Below are 24,864 nucleotides of genomic sequence, written 5' to 3'. Positions count from 1 at the left end.
GCCCTCTCCTCTTCCTCCTTACCCTCCTCCTCTTCCTCCTTACCCTCCTCCCTCTTCCCCTCCTTACCCTCCTCCTCTTCCTCCTTACCTCCTCCTCTTCCTCTACCCTCCTCCTCTTCCTCCCTCCTCTTCCTCCTTACCCTCCCTCCCTCTTCCTCCTTACCCTCCTCCTCTTCCTCCTCACTCTCAGCATACAACACCACGTCTGTCTGGTGTTGACGGAGCCCCAGTCCCAGACCCGAGCTGTAGGCCCAGTGCAAGCCAGAGATGGGGTGCCTGAACGCCCATTAAGGATAGATGATGATGATGTTGATGATGTTGATGTTGATGATGATGATGATGATGAAGTTGTTGATGATGATGATGATGATGATGATGCTGATGAAGTTGTTGATGATGATGATGATGATGATGATGATGATGATGATGAAGTTGTTGTTGTTGATGATGATGTTGATGATGATGATGAAGTTGATGATGATGTTAATGATAATGATTGTGCAGAACAAGATATAAAGACTTAGAGAGCTGTGAATACACGTACAGTAGTAGCGTCACTGTGAGGTCATGGATGGATACACAGTTCTCACTCCTAGTAAATCACATCACCAGTTCTGAGGGAAACCATTGTACGAGTTATTTAGATGATAGTATAGTAAACGTTCCCCGTAAGTGAAGACGTAAGCATGTATCTAACTGGTTAACTTAAATGAAAGCAAAAAAAAAGGTAAAAAGTTGCACTCAGACGCTATACCTTAACTAGATACGTTCACATAGCATCAAGAGATAAAATAAGGAAGAGAATTATTTCCAAACATTTCTCTAAATTAATTCTCGTATTAAACTTGGAGGTTAATTTGAAGATTTACATTACCTCCTTACGCCATCACTTACCACGACTATTGTGCCGACCTCCGACCTCCAAGCTGTGGTGGAGGTAGAGGTAAACACAGGCTGGAGTATCCTGGACGCCTGAGTACGCCAACCTCAAACGACAGTCAGTGGGAAACGACGAGACATCCAGGGATTTTGAGGACGTGTGTGTGTGTGTGTGTGTGTGTGTGTGTGTGTGTGTGTGTGTGTGTGTCGAAACATGGTAAGAACGACCTCCTAAGTAAATCCTAAGACTCTCATTTGACCTTTTTTCACCACAACTTTGAAAACCGTCTCGGTCATCTTTAGACAATTTTTTTCAAGCTTTTATCCGTTTTACGTAAAGATGGAAACAGTGACATAGTTGTGGCCTGTGAGACACTTATTGTAAGGCTTTAATACAATGTTATCCCTGCTGGTGTTGTTGTTAGTAGTAGAAGTAGCAGTAGTAGTAGTAACAGTTGTTGTATAAAGGTTATTATTATTATTATTATTATTATTATTACGTATAAAACGTTGTCAACATCACTTGCTAAAAGAAACTTAACATTTGCCTTGGAAACTTTGAGACTGGCGGCCTCCACCCCGTGCTTGTCAACAAATCACGAGTACTTACATATTTTTAATGTTGCTCTCAAGCACGAACACAGGCACAAGCACCGCCACTTACACACACACACAATTTTTCCCCATGCCTTTCACACTCATTTTGCTCATGTCTTACACTCATTTTTCCCGTGCCCCCACACCACACACACCCATACGCGCTCACTTTTCCCATGCCTCATACTTTCACAACCTGGCCATACACAACGCATGTAAGCATTCTTAAATCCTTACATACGCACACAAACTTTACACGCACACGGACCTCACGCACACAGACATCATCTGGTAATACTGGTGACCAGCTCCGGCATCACTGTTAAAGCCGTCATCTGGCAACACCGGAGATGATTGTTTAGGTAATGTTAAACAATAACCATTGGGTGAAGAATAAAGCTTAATTTAGCATTTTTCAGCTAATGACTTTCAGAGCTTTTATGTGTATTGATAATTAGTCGTCCTGATAACAGGCCATTTGGCAACACTGACAAAATCATTTACGCAACACTGGTTTGGCAACACTGACCTAATTATTCGCAAAATAGACTCAGATATTTGGCAACAATGACACCAAACACTTACCAACAGTCAGCTTACCTGGTATCACAGTTGCAGTCACTTGACAACACTGACTCAAGTTACTTGGCAACACTGGGATGGAAGGAATATGGTAATAATGTTAATGGTATTGTTTTGGAAAGTTTCACAGTTTGAAAACATTACCAAAATCTCTTTTATATCAATATATTACTAACACTAATTAGACCTTAGTACAGGTAACCCTGAGTCAGACAATTAACCACATGTGGTAGAAGCAACAACCTCATAATGCCTAAGTACTGTATAAGATATTAAACACAACATTACAATAATTTCTGTACTCGTTGGTGAAGTGATCCTGATAATTGGAACAATAACATCACGGTGACACTGTGACTCCGCCCTAACGTTCACTGCAGCCAGGATAAAGATTAAGTTTTACAATCTTTCCAATGATTGTTATGTTATTTGTTTCTCTTAATTAGTGCTGATAAATCTATCTGGTTAAGGTACAGTATCAGTATAATGTTCACGTTATTTCTTATAGACCTTATGTAGTTGAGTGCATCTTAACATCTACAGCCATAACTTCCATCCTTAGAAAATTGTGAATTTTGGTCTAAGTTGGTGACTAAAAATATATTTAAACATTTAAGATTATATTGAAGACAGATATTAAGTTTCTGTATATTATAAAACATTTTTCTCATTTTTATATAATAATATACAATGACCATTTCAACCCCCAACTGCCCCCCACACACACACATACCGAGCATTTCATGAAATTATTATATCACTGCTGAAATTACATCCAATTTCCTGTGTAAATATGTAAATAAATTGGGTTCGTATTAAAAATTTCAAATTCTGATGAATATATATATATATATATATATATATATATATATATATATATATATACACAAGGTTGTTACGTGATAATAGCTTGGTAATAAAGAGGAACACCAAGGTGACCACAAACATCTTGAGTGTTAAATTGTTTAACACAATTAGTCAGTTTTTTAGGAACATGACTTACTTCATCCTCAGAGCAGAGCTTTCTACAGTTACACGTATAATGTATTAATAAGATACGTATAATAAAACACTGAGGAGTCACGCTTGACCAGTACTCACCCACTTAACGAGAACTCTCTTTAACGACCTTAGTCTTTTAGGGTATGACAATACAATTAACGAACATGTAGTCAGTTTAAGGAGCCAAATTTATAGTGAAAGACTACGGTACCGACCAGCCTGGGCCTGGTTCCTACAACACCCCTCTCTATACTTTAAACTAACACTTGATCCTGTTATCATTTATTCACTTAAACAATAAAACCTTCATACTCTCATCATTCACTCACTTCAAAAATAAGAATTGGATCCTATTATAATTTTCCACTTAAAACAATAAACAGGTGATCATATTATAGTACAATAAACAATTTAATAGGAACGCTCTGACCCGTCGCGTGCATCTTAACCCTAAAACTTCAATATTTACACTAGGCACACCAGGGTGTTTACTTACAATGACAAAGGATACCAAGGAAAATCATGTTTACCGTAAAAAAGTTTTAAAGTATATATACTGTATAAGGTACAGTCTCACCCAAAAGCTCGTTAACTCTCCCAGCCAGCTATTGCTACACTGCCTGCTTCAGATGTATGAAACTGTCTCCGTACCAACCAGAACATGAAACCGATACGAATGAATCTAAAGGTTCGAAGTAACAGACTCAAGTTCATACATCTGAAGCAGACAGTGCAGCAATAGCTGGCTGGGGAGAGTTAACGAGCTTTTGGGTGAGACTGTACACAACTAAACCAGCAACAACTGTTCCTGGCGAGAAGTGGTGGTGTTATAGTACTTCATTATATCAAGGCTGAAACTTACTTAATATTTAACCTAGTTACAATGACAGCACAGTATATCAAACGAGACATTACCAGGTACACATATTATATACATGTTGACCGCCTCTGAAGCGTAATTTTGTCAAGATATAACCTAGCCCGATATACTCTACAGAATTTTCATCAATAATAGACACACACACAAGGTAAATTATCCATTCATAACATTTCTTTACTAAACACAATGACATGTTTACTTATTTATACAACAATGTTTGATCTCCGTGAAGCCAACGGTCTGGCAGATCTAACAGCTAGCGTACAAGTTTCCCCGACACAAGCAGTTATGGTTTATGTGGGATGACTTATCTCTTCCACTGATTCTCTTCAAATTATAGAAAAACAAATAATTATGACACTACTACAGGCAGAGTTCAATAATGAATAACTACGGTCAAAGGTGATCACCAATGAAGGTGACGCTATGCTAGGAAACACCCACAATTATCGACAAATTTAAACGAAATTTTCACAAATGAAAGAGCTCACATATCTCCAGTGGCCATACTGTAGACTGTAAGCAGAGCACATTATTATTATTATTATTATTATTATTATTATTATTATTATCTTTTTTTTATTATTATTATTATTTTTATTATTATTATTACCATATTTTACTATAATTATTATTACCATTATTAGCAGTATTATAGCAGTATATACGACTATTAATCCTTCATCTAAATGACAGGTAATTATCCCAGTCTGTAGCAAATTTGTTCCATCATGAACCCATTGAGTGGTAGGAGCTTCTCTCACCTGAATCATAATCCCCACGTGCTACTATGTACAAATTACTTATACTAGACAAAGTGTATGAATTTACCATTTACTATACAGTCGTGATTATTGTCATCATTAAACTCCGCGTGATCCAGATAAGTGTGAAAGGACTGTAAGATTAACCTGGTCGTCCTAAAAATATAAATGTGTAAAATAATCCTCATCCCTAAATTCCACTAATACATAATATTCCCTTTATATATTTGTATGGAATAAGATGGCGTGTCCAGTATAAAAATAAATAAATAAATATCATATATATTAATCCCGTGATATTAATTTTAGTAAATATTTGTGCGGATTTAGCTGGCATTCCAAATATTAAATCCTGGAGACTGATTCCTTTACCGCAGTGGAGGTCAGCGTTAGGTCCCCGAGTAGTCTTGAAGCTGCTCGCTAAGCCTCCAGAAACACCTGAGAATACCAACAGCGGAAAGCCAGCACCATCAGACACCCACAGCCCGCAGGGAGATGCCAATTAGGGATTTTATGCCGCTGTATTATCATTGGTAATGTTATACTCGCCTTGCTAATTAAGGCCGTTAGTATGATTTGCCCGTGTTAATTTCGAGTGGAATTGCAGTTTTAACTCTCTCTCTCTCTGTAATTATCGATCTACCTAACTCTCCGTAATATACCATGTACAGTGAAAAAAGTACACACAACACGCCAAACTGACAAGTATTTTCCAAACTCAAATACGCCCGCCCCCAGCAGGAGTGTTGCCAATTACCAATAAAACGCCGGCCTCAAACTCATCCCCAACAAAAACTTCTGCATCAAGTATTTTTGGACGCCGGATTTATATTAAAGGCGTCTGTCTGGTTGCTTCAGAAAAGAGATGAGGAAAAAGCTGAATAAATTATGCCCAGCGTCTCTTAGTAGGAGTTGAATTTCGTGGTAAAATGAGCAAGCGGAAATCTAATATTGGCAGGAGAGTATTGACGTTTTGGTGATCCAGTCGAAATATTAATAAAAAAAAAAGCCGAATGATGTTGACTGTGTGTGCGCTTGTTCTTAACTATAAATATACACGTACTAATAACAAACACATATGTAGAAGCCAGAATGATGCGTATTAAAAAAAAATATTTCTGTTAATACGAGACAAATTCAGGGGCAAATTTAACTACATATGTATCTTTGCTTATTAAACACAATTTCATCTAAGAACACTTAACATCCATAACAAAGCCAAGTGGTCAAATTAATCTAACCAAATTTAACCTCACCTCAGTCTACAGTTTATCATGAATCCGAAGCATTTTATAAACCGAATAATGAATATCAGTCGACTGCTTTGGGTTCACGAATCTGAATCTTGTGGTTCGTGCAGGTTCAAGGGAGAGACGAAAGTACTTCAGTAGTTGACTGGTTTAAATACATAACACTTGTCATCCAATTTTGTTACATATTGAATCCAGACCCTTGCCAATTGCCCTATATAGTGGTTTCCTATATATAACACCACTAACACTCTACAGTACCCTAATTAGATACAGTGAAACCTCCATATACCGGACTTGGGATCTAACGTATACTAATCGCATACATTTAGTCCGTTAGAACGTTTTCATATATAACGGACTACCATCTCACATAATCCGTAAGAAGGAAGTTTCATGTTTAACAGACTAACCTATCATATAATATCCACACCATCCTACCATACACTCCACACCAACCATACACTCCACACCATCCACACACTCCACACCATCCAACCATACACTCCACACCATCCACACACTCCACACCATCCAACCATACACTCCACACCATCCTACCATACACCTACACCACCTTAACATACACTCCACACCATCCTACCATACACTCCACACCATCACCACTCCACACCACACCATCCTACACCCACACCATCCTACCATACACCCACACCATCCACCACACTCCACACCATCCTACCATACATCATCCAATCACCATCCATCCAACCATACACTCCACACCATCCTACCATACACTCCACACCATCCAACCATACACTCCACACCATCCTACCATACACTCCACACCATCCTACCATACACTCCACACCATCCAACCATACACTCCACACCATCCAACCATACACTCCACACCATCCAACCATACACTCCACACCATCCTACCATACACTCCACACCATCCTACCATACACTCCACACCATCCAACCATCCACACTAACTCCTATGCAGTTATTTCATGAAGCTATTTATTACTAAACTCTTCATCACCCTCACACAACATAATAATTATCCCGGCTATATACAACTGCGTAAAAAAACACTGACCAATAATAAATAAATACAAAATAATAGTGTACATATTATATCTAACTGATCAAATTACAATCCCATAAAATATAACACTGGTAACGATTCGTGTAGTTGCTAAAAAAAATTATAAATTCTATACGCATTTATACTGTCTCCATGAGTGTCAATCCGTCATAATTACGTCACCAATTCGAACATACAGTAAACACGCTCCCTGGGACCCTTACACACCCAGTTAACGCCTTTGGACGTGGCCACATTGAGAACTATTTGCCAAAAGTAACAGACAATTACAAAATGGGAAAAGTGGTCACCTTGTAGCTCGGGGATTTGGCGGGTATTTTAATTGGTGGTGTGTAACGTTAGGGCGTCGTATGGTGGGGAGGCAAGATCGCACGACATACCAGACATCCAGTGTTGCCACCACATGTACACACTACGCTACACTACACTGCACTTTAAACCAGACGATTTTATTCAGCACAGAGGGGACCCCGTATATGCAAGCGGTTAAATAAATGATGATTGTCATACATTTACAAGAGCAACAATAAAATATAAATAACGTCTCTTTGTGTATTTATAACGATGGAAATAATATATAGAATAAATAAAGTGTATTTGTTAGTTTATTGCTCGTGCATAAATTCATTTGTTATTAAGCCATACTCAAAGGCCAAATTATTACAGTTGCTCACATATTATAATTGTAATGTTTCCCTGAACCATTTATACGCGGCACCACCTAATGTATTATGAAATTCAATCCTGCAATTAACTCCATTAGGTAATTGCAACATTACATATGAATTAGGAAATATTTTTAGGTCCACAGCTTGTCAGGTTTATTTGCTGAAGGTCGCTCGATGATTTCCTCCTTGCAGATAATAATGTATATTATACTGTAATATAGTCCGCCTACCTGACTGGTTACCTTAAGTGGTAAAATGAAGAAAATAGCTTCCTATAATAATTACACTAAGTCTACCATAACTACAAATATATTCAGGTGACACCAAACCAAATCTTACATAATACTCTCCTGTCTCGTGTTGTCTCCTAACTGGTGCTATACGTATTTATAGTAGCGTCTCAGTTTAATGTGTATTCGGGCTTTATTTTGTTGCATTTTAGCTTAATTAAACTAAGAATGTAGTTAGTAGGCAGCTACCAAACAGGGAGGTACTAGTGCCTGGGAAGATACTGGAAGCATAACGTGTTGTCTAATGGTAGACCCTGCTGCCATATGGCATCACGAAAATTGTGACCAAGTCCCAGGTTGCTCATCTGACTTTCTGCTTCATTTACACACAATTAAAGGGTCTCAATTGTTTCTCTTACTATTGACAATACAATATACATATATTGCTTCTCACTTTTGATCTTTTTTTTCATTTTTGTATTTCTTTATAGTTCTTTATTATTATTATTATTATTATTATTATTATTATTATTATTATTATTATTATTATTATTATTATTATTATTATTATTATTACATTTTCGCCCCACCCCAGTCCCCGATGTGGGTCAGTGATCTGTGCCTGGGGTGGCTAATCCTGGTAAAAAAAATATATATATATATATATATATATATATATGTGTGTGTATATATATACAAAACTTTTAGACTCAACAGCGGATGACACGCCCAGCAATACGATACAGTAAAGTACAGTACACCAGACGCTTTCATCAGGGATGATCTTCTCCCTAACGCATCTTACACCTGGAGGTCAACTGAATTCATCCTTTAAAATGAGAGAGATTAATTAAGGCCTGCCGCAGGCCCAATAAATAAGTTAGTGACGCCAAGAGTGTAGTAACTGATGAACCCCTTTAATATGTGTTCACTCTCCCGCTTAACATTCTTCTCTTGGTTTCAAAAAGCATAAAGAGATTGTTGTTGGTTCTCACTAGAATTTGTTCAACTAAGTGAACAGCATCCATGAACACCTACTTAGTGTTCACCTACTGGCACTAGAGGGCCACACACCACCTACTGGCACTAGAGGGCCACACACCACCTACTGGTACTAGAGGGCCACAATCACCACCTACTGGTACTAGAGGGCCACACACCACCTACTGGTACTAGAGGGCCACAATCACCACCTACTGGTACTAGAGGGCCACACTCACCACCTGCTGGCACTAGAGGGCCACACACCTACTGGCACTAGAGGGCCACACACCTACTGGTACTAGAGGGCCACACTCACCACCTGATGGCACTAGAGGGCCACACTCACTACCTGCTGGCACTAGAGGGCCACACTCACCACCTACTGGCACTAGAAAGCCACACTCACCACCTGCTGGCACTAGAGGGCCACACACCACCTACTGGTACTAGAGGACCACACACCACCTCCTGGTACTAGAGGGCCACACACCTACTGGTACTAGAGGGCCACACTCACCACCTACTGGCACTAGAGGGCCACACTCACCACCTGCTGGCACTAGGGGCCACACACCACCTACTGGCACTAGAGGGCCACACACCGCCTACTGGTACTAGAGGGCCACACTCACCACCTGGGCACCCACTCACACTGGCACTAGAGGGCCACACTCACCACCTACCAAAGGCCACACACTCACCACCTGCTGGCACTGAGGGCCACACTCACACTGGCACTGGGGTCACACTCACCACCTTCTGGTACTAGAGGGCCACACTCACCACCTACTGGCACTAGAGGGCCACACTCACCACCAACTGGCACTGGGGGCCACACTCACCACCTACTGGCATTAGGGGCCACATTCACCACCTGCTGCCACCCACACTCACCACCACTGGCACTAGGGGCCACACTCACCACCTACTGGCACTGGGGGCCACACTCACCACCTACTGGTACTAGAGGGGCCACACTCACCACCTAATGGCACTAGGAGGTCCACACTCACCACCTACTGGCACTGAGCACTACAGGGCACTGGGCCACTCACCACCTACTGGCACCCACACTCACCACCTGCTGGCACTGAGGGCCAGAGCCACACCTGCTGGCACCCACACTCACCTGCTGGCACTAGAGGGCCACACTCACCACTGGCACTAGGGGCACTAGAGGGCCACACTCACCACCTACTGGCACTCTCACCACCTACTGACACTAGAGGGCCACACTCACCACCTGCTGGCACTGGGGCCACACTCACCACCTACTGACACTAGGACCCACCACCTGCTGGGGGCCACACTCACCACCTGCTGGCACTGGGGCCACACCACCTACTGAGGGGCCACACTCACCACCTACTGGCACCAGGGGCCACACTCACCACCTACTGGCACTAGAGGCCACACTCACCACCTGCTGGCACTAGAGGGCCACACTCACCACCTACTGACACTGGGGGCCACACTCACCTGCTGGCACTAGAGGGCCACACCTCACCACACCAGAGGGCCACACTCACCACCTGGGCACTAGAGGGCCACACTCACCACCTGCCACACTCACCACCTGCTGGCACTAGAGGGCCACACTCACCACCTACTGGCACTAGAGGGCCACACTCACCACCTGCTGGCACTAGAGGGCCACACTCACCACCTACTGACACAGAGGCCACACTCACCACCTACTGGCACTGGGGGCCACACTCACCACCTGCTGGCACTGGGGGGCCACACTCATCACCACTGGCACTAGAGGGCCACACTCACCACCTGCTGGCACTAGAGGGCCACACTCACCACCTACTGACACAGAGGGCCACACTCACCACCTACTGACACAGAGAGCCACACTCACCACCTACTGACACTAGAGGGCCACACTCACCACCTGCTGGCACCAGAGGGCCACACTCACCACCTGCTGGCACTAGAGGGCCACACTCACCACCTACTGGCACTGAGGGCCACACTCACCACCTGCTGGCACCAGAGGCCACACTCACCACCTACTGACACTAGAGGGCCACACTCACCACCTGCTGGCACTAGAGGGCCACACTCACCACCTACTGACACTAGAGGGCCACACTCACCTGCCACCACTGACACACACAGGGCCACACCACCTACTGGCACCCACACTCACCACCTACTGGCACTAGAGGGCCACACTCACCACCACTGGCACTAGAGGGCCACACTCACCACCTGCTGGGCACACTGGGGGGCCACACTCACCACCTACTGGCACGGAGGGCCACACTCACCACCTGACACTGACTCACCACCTGCTGGCACTACCACACCCACCACCTACTGGTACTAGAGGGCCACACTCACCACCCACTAGAGGGCCACACTCTCCTGCTGGCACTAGAGGGCCACACTCACCACCTACTGGCACTAGAGGGCCACACTCACCACCTGCTGACACACAGCCACACTCACCACCTACTGACACTAGAGGGCCACACTCACCACCTGCTGGCACTAGAGGGCCACACTCACCACCTGCACTGGGGGCCACCTCAGAGGGGCCACACTCACCACCTACTGGCATGAGGGCCACACCACCACCTGCTGGCACTGAGGGGCCACACTCACCACCTACTGACACTAGAGGGCCACCACCTGCTGGCAGGGCCACACTCACCACCTACTGGCACTAGAGGGCCAGACACCCACACTGCTGGCACCCACACTCACCACCTACTGGCACCAGAGGGCCACACACTCACCACCTGCTGGCACTAGAGGGCCACACTCACCACCTACTGACACTAGGGGGCCACACTCACCACCTACTGACACTAGAGAGCCACACTCACCACCTACTGACACTGAGGCCACACTCACCACCTGAGGGCCACATTCACCACCTGCTGGCACTATACTGGGCCACCACCACCCACACTCACCACCCTGACACTAGAGGGCCACACTCACCACCTGCTGGCACTAGAGGGCCACACTCACCACCCACACTCACCACCTACAGGCACACTCACCACCACTGACACAGAGGGCCACACTCACCACCTGCCACACTCACCACCTAATGACACCCACACTCACCTGCTGGCACTAGAGGGCCACACTCACCACCTACTGACACTAGAGGGCCACACTCACCACCTGCTGGCACCAGAGGGCCACACTCACCACCTGCTGGCACAGAGGGCCACACTCACTCCACCACCTGCTGGCACTAGAGGGCCACACTCACCACCTACTGACACTAGAGGGCCACACTCACCACCAGCTGGCACTAGAGGGCCACACTCACCACCTACTGACACTAGAGGGCCACACTCACCACCAGCTGGCACTAGAGGGCCACACTCACCACCACCTAGCGTTCATCATCTGTTATATAAGTAATATATGCACAGTATGTGATGACTACAGCAAGAGTCATTAAGTACAAGGTAGTAGAGAAGTGCACATGACCTCGGTAGGGCCGCGGTACAGTGGGATAATCACTAGGTTCATCGAGGTCACTTAAAGCTGTCAAGTGGTATTTAAAAGATTACTACACATCTAGGCTAGTACCCCACGGTACTTTATGTTAAGGTCTTCTTTAGCACCTGGACAGAGAAGAAGAATCTGTTAACAAAGACTGACCTAGATGTTCTGGTGAGGAAGTATTCTCTCTCTCTCACACAGTGCACGCCAACTGTATATTTTTAATTAAAGAGTTTGTTTAATTGTTCCATCTATGTAATATGAATCGTAACCCGGTCAACTGTTTTTATTTATACTAATATGAGGACAGTTGGGGAGGATGAAGAGTCGGGTAAAATGGAAGACGCTCCCCGACACTACGGTTCAGCCTATAGCCTACACCAGACAGCCTAAAGGAATTAAATCTATATATACTGTAAGTTATTTACACCAACTAGGCTGAGTAGTTTTCGTATATAAGTATTATTTTCAAATGTTTGTACTTGTAGCTGTATCTAAGTTGGTTCTGCTTTAATACTGTACAATGTAACGGTGAACAATAGTAATTGTCCGGAAAGTAAACTTGGGCTATCCAATACAGCACATTAGTCTCTCGGGGTGTGGAGTTAATCTAAGCCAGGTTCACCACCACGAAATTGAAAGCATGAAAAAAGTAAATAAATAAACGAAATATTAGCCACATTGTAATGTATGATTCGTCCAGCTCATTCTACGAAGTTACAAGTTAATAAAAATAATTAAATTGTTAGTTCATTGCCTTTGGTGTTACGTTAAAATTAGGCAGATATAATCTATGAATTAAGAACTATCATATGTAGACAAAACACAGTCTTTACACATATTTACGCTTAGCACTTCGATAAAGCCTCATTTTGTACGGACTGCAGGTGAAAAATCAGTGTGGGTTTTGTCAACAAAATCAGCCGGGCCTCGGCCCAGGTTGTGTATACCCCATAACTACGCCGAGCGACAGCTGCCACAGGTGAACCCAGCCGCCAGTAAGTGGTGTGCCTGCCAGACGTCTCGTTACTTCAGTCAATCACTGAAACTATTCTGTGTAGTCATATGATCTCAGCTTTAATTTTCGGGTGGCATGGCGGCACAGGAATCAGTGGCGAGCCCAAGGGAAGGCGCAAGGGGCCGGCCCCCTCCATAGTCTTTCATATTAATTTGGGTAAAATTTCCCTAAATTTATTACTTACAGGTGACAGACAGATTGGGCAGGAAGGACAACACCCTCACTCGAATCTTGTCTTTGAAAAGCTTTCATATTATGTAATGCGTATTAATAAAAATCTAAGGTTTAGATTTTTATATAGAACCAGTTTAAAACTGTTTACATTGACAGTTTTGTTGATTTTTTCGTTACGGTATCTCATCAGATTGGTAATTTCAGCAACAATCATCTTAACTTTCATGCTGAAAAGTAAATTCGAGTAAACAGAACTATACAGTAGCTCTGCCTACAGTCTATAGTACATCATCCTTACTCGATCAAGAGGTGCGTCTTCGGTAACGACACTAGAATGGTGAGTTAGGAAAACCTGTATCTATCACAATGACATTGACTGTCAGTTCAATAAATGCAAAGCATTTTCCAAATTTTAGTATTATCATGCGCTTGTTGCTGCTACAGCCACTACAAAGAGGGTAAACTCTTCCCTCAAAAGTGGCAGGACGGTCCTATCAAAGATTCTATGTACAGAATCCTTGGAGTACGTGCCACCATGGGTGAAAATAAGCTTTATTGTTGTAGCACGTACAGTACACAGGGACATATTTCTTGATTATGATAAGATTACACAGATATGTGTGAGCCGACACCCAAGGAGATGGTTTGTAAATCCATTCCTGATAATGAATAAATGATACAAATGACATGTATCCACACTTGAAATTTGACTGTATTTGGTCTACAAAAATAAATCTCAGTTCATTTTTTATTAAAGTAAGTTTTGTTGCCAGAAAACGAGTGAATCTCATTCTCCAGGTGCTTAGTTATGTGTTTCACATGTCACCACAAAAGGTTTCTCACTTTCGTATTTCCACAATTTTCTCCAGTCCAGGAGGGGTCCCCCCCCCCATCCCCCGCTTCATGGCTTAGCTGTCTCGTCAACAGTTGTACCATTAGATTAAGCCTCCATCCCCCGCTTCATGGCTTAGCTGTCTCGTCAACAGTTGTACCATTAGATTGAACCCCCATCCCCTTTCATGGCTTAGCTGTCTGTCAACAGTTGTACCATTAGATTAAGCCCATCCCTCGCTTCATGGCTTAGCTGTCTCGTCAACAGTTGTACCATTAGATTAAGCCTCCATCCCCGCTTCATGGCTTAGCTGTCTCGTCAACAGTTGTACCATTAGATTAAGCCTCCATCTTCATGGCATCAACAGTTGCATTAGATTCATGGCTTAGCTGTCTCGTCAACAGTTGTACCATTAGATTAAGCCTCCATCCCCGCTTCATGGCTTAGCTGTCTCGTCAACAGTTGTACCATTAGATTAAGCCTCCATCCCCCGCTTCATGGCTTAGCTGTCTCGTCAACAGTTGTACCATTAGATTAAGCCTCCATCCCCCGCTTCATGGCTTAGCTGTCTCGTCAACAGTTGTACCATTAGATTAAGCCTCCATCCCCCGCTTCATGGCTTAGCTGTCTCGTCAACAGTTGTACCATTAGATTAAGCCTCCATCCCCCGCTTCATGGCTTAGCTGTCTCGCCAACAGTTGTACCATTAGATTAAGCCTCCATCCCCCGCTTCATGGCTTAGCTGTCTCGCCAACAGTTGTACCATTAGATTAAGCCTCCATCCCCCGCTTCATGGCTTAGCTGTCTCGTCAACAGTTGTACCATTAGATTAAGCCTCCATCCCCCGCTTCATGGCTTAGCTGTCTCGTCAACAGTTGTACCATTAGATTAAGCCTCCATCCCCCTTATTTCTAAACACGCCCCTGAGATTGACTAAATACTGTACGTCACACTTCTTACACTGCTGAAACTTGGTGCGCAAACACCCATTATTTTGTCCTTGGTCCTGATCATATTACGTCTAGTTACAGTGCGCCCTGACGACCTGTTAATATACTACCAAATACAACTCGAGCGCTGGCGATGCTCAGACCTTGACACCTCGGCAGACGTCATCAATATCTGTGTGGCGGGTACTGAGGGGGTCGGTTGGGTGAGATGGCAGCGGAATGTGATATCCGGACATGCATGAAATGTGACCACGGGGCCACACCGCCACCTGTCATATCTGATACTGGCCTGACTCACAAAATGACGTTTGCATTTGACATTTTCAGCTTAGTGTAAGTCAGGCAGCTGCCACTCTCTCTCAACAAGTACAGCTCTCACAAGGCCACAGCGCGGGGACACGGTTACTCTCACCTCCCCAGTGGACCCATGCCAAGAGTTCCGTGTTGGTGTAGCCACGGACGCTCACCTTCACGCCCATCACGATTCATCCCCCTCGTGTTTATAAGCTTAGGACGCTTTAGAACCAAAAGTTTCCTAATTACATGTTAACCTAACCTTACTTAAACTTAAGCTGTCCTCGGTGTAACCTTAGCCTTGCTTTCTCTAGCCTTAGACTAAACCTAATGTTACATGTACCCTTACCTAACTAGGTTAAATCATTCTAGGCCGGATTCGTTTGCAAGTCATATCTACCTAAAGGCATCAAGGCTTACTTGTTCATACACAGTGATAAAATATAGCGCAATGGTCTACATGATTTCAGCATTTTACACACATTCTAAAAATTCCTCTGTGACGACCTCTGGGTGTGTTGCAGTGAGGAATTTCAGAACTGCAACCTTGCATTTTTAAACCGATCAACAAAATCCCGTAAATCGTAGCCTGGACGCAGCGTAGCGTGGAAATGTTTTATACGTGTTGCTGTCAAAGAGTATATCTTCGTCTAATACAATATCGGTTTATCATGTTGGACAGACTAAGTGCTAAAAATTGGAGCTTTTGTTTTCTATTTAGTCTGGAATAAACCTTTACGTGCACTTTAGTCTGAAAGGTAAAATAAAATAGGAAAGCTGTATGAAATTACGTCGAGCACACACACACACACACACACACACTAGGTCAGAGGGTGATCAGATTAAACGGATGGACGACTTTGCGCTTCTCACCACCTATACCAACAGTCCATATTACTGCTGCTGCCTCTCAGCTGTACTTCCCACACTGTACTGTGCTATAACTGCTTTACCGATAATATTTCTAACTCGACATCATATGCTTGGAGAACTTGAGATAATATATACGTACTGTGTATTATAAGTCACGCTAGAGATCATCGCCGATTAAGTCTTAAAAAACAACTGACGTTTTTGCCGAATAGGAATAACTTTTTTTTTTTTCTAGAGTAATGGAAATTATTTCGTAAATATCACAATTTGTCTTGTTTAATTTAAGACAGCCAAATTATACCTAAAGCAGGTTAGATAACGTTAGGTTACGTTATGGTAGATCATTGAATTGAAACAGTTTATTTAGCCAGCAAAACACAGATACAGAGTGGATAATAATAACAATATTAACATGGCTGAGCCAGACGAGAACCTGGGCTCTCTTTTAGGCACCTGATATATACTATACATTTATCTCAAGAAGTATTATGTAACATTTAGTATCATCTGGAATAGTACGCATTGCATGGTTGGTAATAAGAACATCTCATTATGCTACCACGGTTATCACTTCAATATTTATTTATTTTATTTATTTATAAATATTTTTTTTAGTTTATTTTTTGTATTTTAAGTATATACATAAATTACAGTGGAATTGCAAAAACATAAGTAGAGTGGGGGAGCAGTACAACCTGGGTTGTACAGTAAAAGGATGAACAAGAGGACAGAGCTGTCAGGATTATGTCCAGTTGGCAATTATGTTTATTACAATGGTAATTTCTTATCTATTTACATGATAATTTCCGATACAACGATTTTGATGGTACAATAAAAGCAGGTACTGTAAATATATCACGTTTGGTTAGGTTAGGTTAGGTTTAATATGAAGCTATTTATTATTATGTATTATGATTATCTATATGATCTTTTAAGGCAAGTCAGTAGTTTAAAAACAAATAAATGAATCGATAGAAGTTATCAGTACTTGACAATAATCCCTAAAAGTGTAATATACTCACACATACATGAGACAGGCAGGTCATCCCTACCAACAATGAAACACAAACGTCACAAGCTGCCATGTACTGTACTCACACCTTTAGGAGAACAAACACAAGTGAGAACAAAGAAAAAAGCACAATAGAGTACATAAGCTGACTGAGTTGTCCTGAAAGTGTAGATGAAGTAACCGCAGGTAAGACAAATGTTAACCTTACCACTGATCTTTTTGAGGATGAACAACTTTTTCTTACATGTACAGGCTAACGTTCAAACTATTTTTACACACCCAAACATTTAGTTGATTATCCGCTTCCTAGCACCACTGAAGAATAAGAACCTATTTTCATTTTTTTTTACACAATACTGTATCTCGTTATTTCGTTTTCAAAGCAAATGAGAAGTTTGTATTTTCCAATTTATTCTGATTAGTCTAAGAGTTGTATCAGTATCGCTTAGTTGTCCCAGACTAAATTAGTTTGCACTGCATACAAAAAAGAATTATTGTTCAATTATCTCTAGAACATAATTTAACATTTTTTATTGATAAGTTTTGGCCTACTGTTGAAAATGTATCTTGATAACAACTCATACGAAAATGTGGTTCAAGATATAAATGTAAAAAAAAAGTACGATACTGCATACTTAATGCAAGGGTGAGTTTCATGTAGACTCGTCCTTTACTAAGTGTGTGTATGAACTAGCTAGTTGTGGTGCGTAAAGCAGTGATGTGGTAATACTGTAATGAGGCGGTCGGTGCTCCCACAGGCGGAGGAGGACCGCAACAACACCACCAGGATGATGGAGCGCGTGGCACACCTGCAGGACCAGCTCAAGACCTACGCTGCTCACCTGGAAGACGCCAAGCAGGTAGCAGACGCCAACCTGGCCAAGTACAAGCAGGCCGAGCGTGCTAGAGACCTAGCTAAGGATCTCAGCAGTATAAGGGAAGAGCGCGCCAAAACCGCCAGCAGGAGGGAATAGCCTGGGCGCCAGATGTTCCCACGGACGAGGTGCGACTCCAATGGTGCCACAGTTTACACGTATATCCGCCTCAAAATGGGATTACAGAAAATGTTGAGTAAGACTAGCAGCTTAACTTTGGCACATCATGTGACTTAAGTCGCTTGCGCTTTAAAAGCTTCGCTAAAGCAGGTTTGAGAATGGTAAGCTTTGCCAGGCCATCAGCTAAAACAAGCTTATACATGATGTTACATAGTACGAGGAGTGCTTTTGCAAATAAAGAGCTGACAATGGTACCAGATCATACTGGTACAATCTAGCTTATAGTCTAGCTGTGCAGAAACGGCTTTCGAGAAGAGGCTCAGAGTGAAAGCCTTGAAAGACTGTATCAATAATAATCACGAATGCATTTCCAGAGAAAAATTATACTGTACAGTATATGGCAGCCATACAGGGTGATCACAAAGATGCTGCCGATCTACGACAACAGAAAACAGTGTTAAAACAATGAGAGGCTAGTTGTGCTAATACATATGCTATATAAATCCACGTATATTTAATATTTCATCAGTTAATCAGAATGCAACAGATGGAACCCAGATGTGTTTATGAAGCAAATAGCTCTAAGTTGTAACGGTGAGGGTACACAAAGGTTCATAATATGAAAATTTCTCCAAAGTGAAGTTGTAAGAATGCATCTACAGTATAACACCCAAAAATATACAGTACAAGATCACTGAAAGAAACCGTATAATCTGTCCTCCTTAACTGGTACATAGAGAACGTATCTATTTCTGTTATAGTTTAAGCGAGTGATAGTGTAATTTGGGTGCCATTTTCAACGTTACTTTTGTATTCTAGTTCAAGTAAACCAGATGAATTCTTGCATCTTCACTTTAGAGTTATTGTACGAAAAACTACGAATCCTGACCCAATTGGCTCGTTTCGACAAAAGTAAATCAGAGATTAATGTGAAAATAAATTATGTTATTTCCTGTTTGCTGAACGTATTGTTAATAATAAAGATCAGACCACCATGCGTCACTAAGGTGTAGATCACTCACTGCAACAGCTTATATACCATGCACTGTGTCCACACAAATGAAAATATTTACTGTTAGTAATCGACTTGACACAAAAGTAAAAGAAATATCACCAACACGTTCGTGGAAACAATGTTAAGCTCCCCGAAGGGCTGGTCAGAGCAGTGCTTCAATCTATCTGTCCTGGGAGACCTGTGCAGCCATGTTATGTGGTGGTGCTGATGGATTCTCCAATATCCTCCGTTTTTCTTTGTCAGTCTTAACGAATAACCTGAAACGACATCTCGTGAGAAATTTGACGTTGCTTTCAATAAAGACATTGAAACCGATATGCTTTACGATATTATAAAACAAAAATAAAAATATGACAAAGTTAAAGCAAATAAAAAAATGTTTCGTCATATTTAATTGCCGTAATAAAATGGTTTGTATTTGTTCTATTTTCGATTTCGTTACAACTTAACACTATATATATATACTTACTCTAATTCTGCTTATGGCTTTTAGTGCTTTGCTTGTATGTCAAAACTTATTGACAAGTTTAGTTAAAATCAATTTTGTATGCATAAATCTGGTCACCTGCTGTTACATTGGTTAGTTAATCAGAGATCGTTTTTCTATCAGTGGTTTACCTCTCGTCTAAGTGTACGACAGCATGGGACCAGTTTATGATAAATTAGGCTTAACATTTACATTACATCCCCGCTTATTAGACCCGCAAAAAGAAAAATATTTATGCTAGATTCATTTTCGTAGTTATTATTTATATTTCTAATATCAATTGTTCAAATTTATTTAGCTATTATAATGAAGTTGAACTCACAAAGTTCTGTAATACTGTATTAATAATAATGAATAAATTAATATATCCGTTAAAACTCGCTATAAAATCACATACAATCAAATAAAAATAAACGACGACTATTGTAATAATATAATAAAAATAAGCAATAAAATTAAACAAATGGCCTCATATCGTGGCAGCCGTTATCCTACAAACTTTTGGCGACAAAAACCTGCCAAAACCCGTGTTCGCCTTCACAAGTTAGGAGGCGCCTCTCAGGCAAACTTGTCGTAAATCTCTTCTGTTTACTCTCGCTCCGCCTCCCACGAATTATCTTGAGAGATAAAATATTTATCTTTTCAGTCTGGTAATGAGGTGTTTGATATTTTTAGACCAGGTGACGAGCTAGTTGCGACAGAGTTTAATGAATTCATAGTTATTTTCCTCTGGGTTAGCCTGGATGTGTGGCGCAGACGAAGCGTATACGCGAGGCTATCTTCGGAAGCTTATTCTCTATTGTTAGTTTACTCATTATTATAGTGCATTAAAAAGAGTGCTAATATTATGTGTTTTTCTCCCCTATATGTTGGAGACTATTTGGGTGACCAGTAGGTTGAGTAGACCGTGAAAACATTTGATGTTTCCGTGAGCAACAGCTTATTGTGTGTCAATTCCACAACTACTAATTGGCCAGTAATTGCTTCATTGAAATGAGTGGTTCCGTAAAAGATTCTTGAAACAAAGTCGGTTCTAACTTTTTCCGTATATAACTCACCATTAAAGGTCACTGAGTTGATACAGTGGACTATGAAACTATACAATCAAGCAATATTTAATTTTCGTATGTATACCACAGTATTTTTTCCCTAGCGATTGTGATTAAAAAGTCAGATGAGAGCGAGAGCCGCGACACACACACACACACACTGATGCTGCTGATATCGTTCACATGAAACCTTGCACATTTACAAATATTAAGTACTGCATACTGAATCGACCAATAGGTACATTTAAGCTTTACGTCTGAATAGTTTTGGGTTACATGTAGAGAGAAGAAAAGGTAAAAATGTAGTTTAGTTCATGTCAGGGAGGATAGACATTTCATGGATCAAGCCCTTATTCATCAATGTTCAACTAAATATATACCAAAAATATTCTTCTCAGTATAATCCATTCCATGATTCAACACATTAATTTAATTATTTTGGTTTTACTTATGAAGCGACTTATAGCAGGATTGAACTCATGGCGATAAATACAGAACAGTACTTAATTTTGGCAATAGTCCAACGTTTGTTCCTACTAGAATCAGAAACAGCTCAGATGTGGTTTGTTTTCATTCGTCGCAGAGTGCAAAACATTTGAAGCTAGTGGCCTACTAGCCGCTTCATAATTAAAATAGCAAGTCGAATCGTGAAATTTCATCCATCAGTGTGTTCGGTATATAATGTGTTTTCAAACGTTAATTAATAAGCGCGCCTCTAACTTACACTTTCACGTAATGAATAAAGTTCCACTTGACTGGAAAAAAATCATGTATTAAAACTTACAAGAAAACTTTTAATAACACTTTTTTGTTGACGTAAGACCTGCGAGTCAAGAAAACATAATGCCATCCCGATTTTTCTGTGCACAATAGCATACTAAGCCAAGTGCGGTCTGGCGCTGTCTTTACAGATCATGACGTTTCATTGGCCTCTGCTGTGTACCATACCTGTAAACTGTCTATCATTTAAACGAATTTACAGTCATACGACCCTAGCCGCTGGTGATCAGTGGTGGAAGCTGGGTAAGCGGTGAAAGGAGGGTCGTAACATTATTATATAATCAGTTACGAGGAACATTCATCATATGAACCTTTGAAAATCTGGAATCAATCGTAGGCCATTATTTTCGGACACACTACAGCATATTTACACACAATTATATATATATATAATATATATATATATATATATATATATATATATATATATATATATATATATATATATATATATATATATATATATATATATATATATATATATATATATATATATATATATTATATATATGGTTTATTAAATATATTAAGATGTATATCACCAACGTAAAATATGGCAGTCTTAAATTTGATGAACCCTCCTTTCTTAAGATAATTGCAATAAGTTAGTTTGTACCCTGGTGATTTTTTAAGGGCACCCCTACTGCATAAACCAAGTTACTGTTAACAATGTTTAAAGTTACCGTAAAGCGTAGGGCAACAGTGAAGCTGAGCGAAGACAAAATTATCTGTGATGTGCTGCCAGGCTAAAATTAGAGTCCACGCGCTCAAGGGCATCATGGCAGGGACTACTGTCTCAAGATATTATTGTATAACCAAACCTATATAAGATATTAAATAAAATCAGGCAAACAATTGTAACGCGTAACCGCTTTTTAATTTTGGTTTAACAAATTTATTGACAGAGCTTGGAGTACAGTTTGCCTAGTCTGAGTAATTTAGTCGGGTCTTGACACTGAGGGTGGTATCACTTCTCACTACCACGCAGGACAGAGGTTCATACACAAAGAAATACATCATATTCATTAACAGTATATATACTGTAAGTCAGTCATGTGGGTGATGTCACTGTTCACTGCCATGCAAGACAGTGGTTCATATACATTGGACGCCATATTCTAATTGAAGATTCATCAGTGTGGGCTAGCAAATTTGGGATAAACAGCAAGAATGTCCTCAAGCACCCCCGATTCAATGTAGTAATTACAAAGTTCATGATACAATAAGTCAGGTGGCCTGAAGTCTTTGACGGTGTCACATTCAATAATATAGTGTTCAAGTGTATGCTTTAAAGTTTTATCACAAAGTTTACATGCTGAGTGTTCCGGTATGGGTACAGCGTTACTAACTTACCAGATGTGTCTGTATCCTAGCCTAATTCTGGCCACGACTATGTCACATTGTCTGGTTCTGTCCTTATGCTGGCCATCCCGGTACCTCTCGTCACAAAATTTGTCATATTTACTAATGCTACAACTGTCAGGTCTCTCTGCATTTCTCAGTTCTTCTAGATCAGAGTTCATGATTCTGACTTGAATGTTTTTAAGTATAGCATTGGACAGGCCAAGGTCACGGTCAACATTTTCTTTCTTACATGCCTCATTGGCCAGTCTATCAGCACGGTCATGATACCTAATTCCAACATGGGACAGAATCCACACAAATTCGATACGAGAGTTTTTCTCATTGTGTTATCACATTTCTTTTAATATCACATACAACTTTAGACATAGAGCCTGACGGGCTGTTCATTGAGTTCAAAGCACTTTGAGAGTCACAGAATATCACCCCACCTCTATTTTCTTTAAGGTAGGCTGTGGCTAAGTAGATTCCAGTTAGTTCAGTTTGTGTTGTGCTGGCCCAGTTGTTCAGCCTTTGCTTGTTTGACAGCAGTGGCTACGATTTTAATAATATTTCTGTAAATATCATAGTTGTTGTTGATGTTGTTTTGGTTAAAATTAGCTTCAACAGTTAAGGTCGTTCTGTGTGTACCGGCAGATACATTAAGCAAAATAACAAAAAGATATTTAGAGTAAATTACCAAACTTAGATAATATGGACCATGTCAAAGTAATTTTCTGGATAAGCAGAACAGTTAAGTGACTGGCATTGACGAAAATCTAAAATACATCAAACATGAATTGTATAATGTAAAAAGATGAACTACTCAGTAATCTTTAATACTTGTATACTTTATAAGCTAACTTTGAGTACACTAGGTAAAAAATATATCTTTACAATTATTCTTGTGCGAAACAAATTGACACCACGAACGAAGGTCCACGAAGCATACTGTTATTCACCAATCATATTGCAACGAATTAATTTGATATTCCGAATGATTTAACTAAATTAGGCCTACCATAATATGTAAGAAATGTCTCACAATCAGGCCTACCAACCCCAGCGAGACAACAGGATTGTTCAGTTCCAAATTCATCGGACCTCTCCATGATGATTTGTTTACAGTGTACAGTGTATGCTTTAAAGGCCTTAGTTGCTGAAGCACGAAAATACAGCACATGTAAACAACAATAACGACAAAGAATAGCGGATCATCTTATCACTGCATCATTTACCTCAACCGTTTGTTAGACTTTCTACCTACCGGACGGTGGCATGAGTATGGCAACAAAAAAACTCTACCTAACCTGACATTACCCAAGTTAACTTAACCAGATTTAATCTAACTACCAAACAAACTAACAGCTTAACTTAACCTAACAGCCTATCTTAATCTAACCTCACCTAACAGCCTATCTTAATCAAGACTAAGCTAACAGCCTAATTCAACCTAACATAGTCTTGGTTAACCTAACCTGGTTTCGCCTATTCTAACTTAGCTTAGCCTAAATTAACCTAACTTAATCTAACCTAAATCACCCTAACTTAGCCTAACCTGATTTAACATACCCTACAGCCCACCACACGATCAACTTACAGTACTTACAAATTAACCAGTGATGCTATCTGTAGTACAAATTAACCAGT

The 24,864-nt window shown here is 41.1% G+C and overlaps 1 protein-coding gene across 2 annotated transcripts in view; it reads left to right on the top strand.

Annotated features, from left to right (window-relative positions):
- The window catches only part of LOC121863271 (myosin heavy chain, muscle-like), a 34,299-nt gene extending 13,410 nt beyond the window's left edge, over positions 1-20,889 (top strand). For both annotated transcript variants that reach the window (XM_042361844.1, XM_042361843.1), the window contains exon 3: positions 18,306-20,889. In XM_042361844.1, coding sequence (XP_042217778.1) covers positions 18,306-18,521 — 216 coding nt within the window. In that variant the 3' untranslated portion in view covers positions 18,522-20,889. The remainder of the gene's footprint in view (positions 1-18,305) is intronic.
- Positions 20,890-24,864: the final 3,975 nt, after the last annotated feature.

The sequence above is a fragment of the Homarus americanus genome, unplaced genomic scaffold (assembly GCF_018991925.1).
Source record: "Homarus americanus isolate GMGI-L3 unplaced genomic scaffold, GMGI_Hamer_2.0 scaffold46197, whole genome shotgun sequence".
NCBI classification, from domain to species: domain Eukaryota; kingdom Metazoa; phylum Arthropoda; class Malacostraca; order Decapoda; family Nephropidae; genus Homarus; species Homarus americanus.
This window is presented reverse-complemented; position numbering and strand designations above follow the sequence as displayed.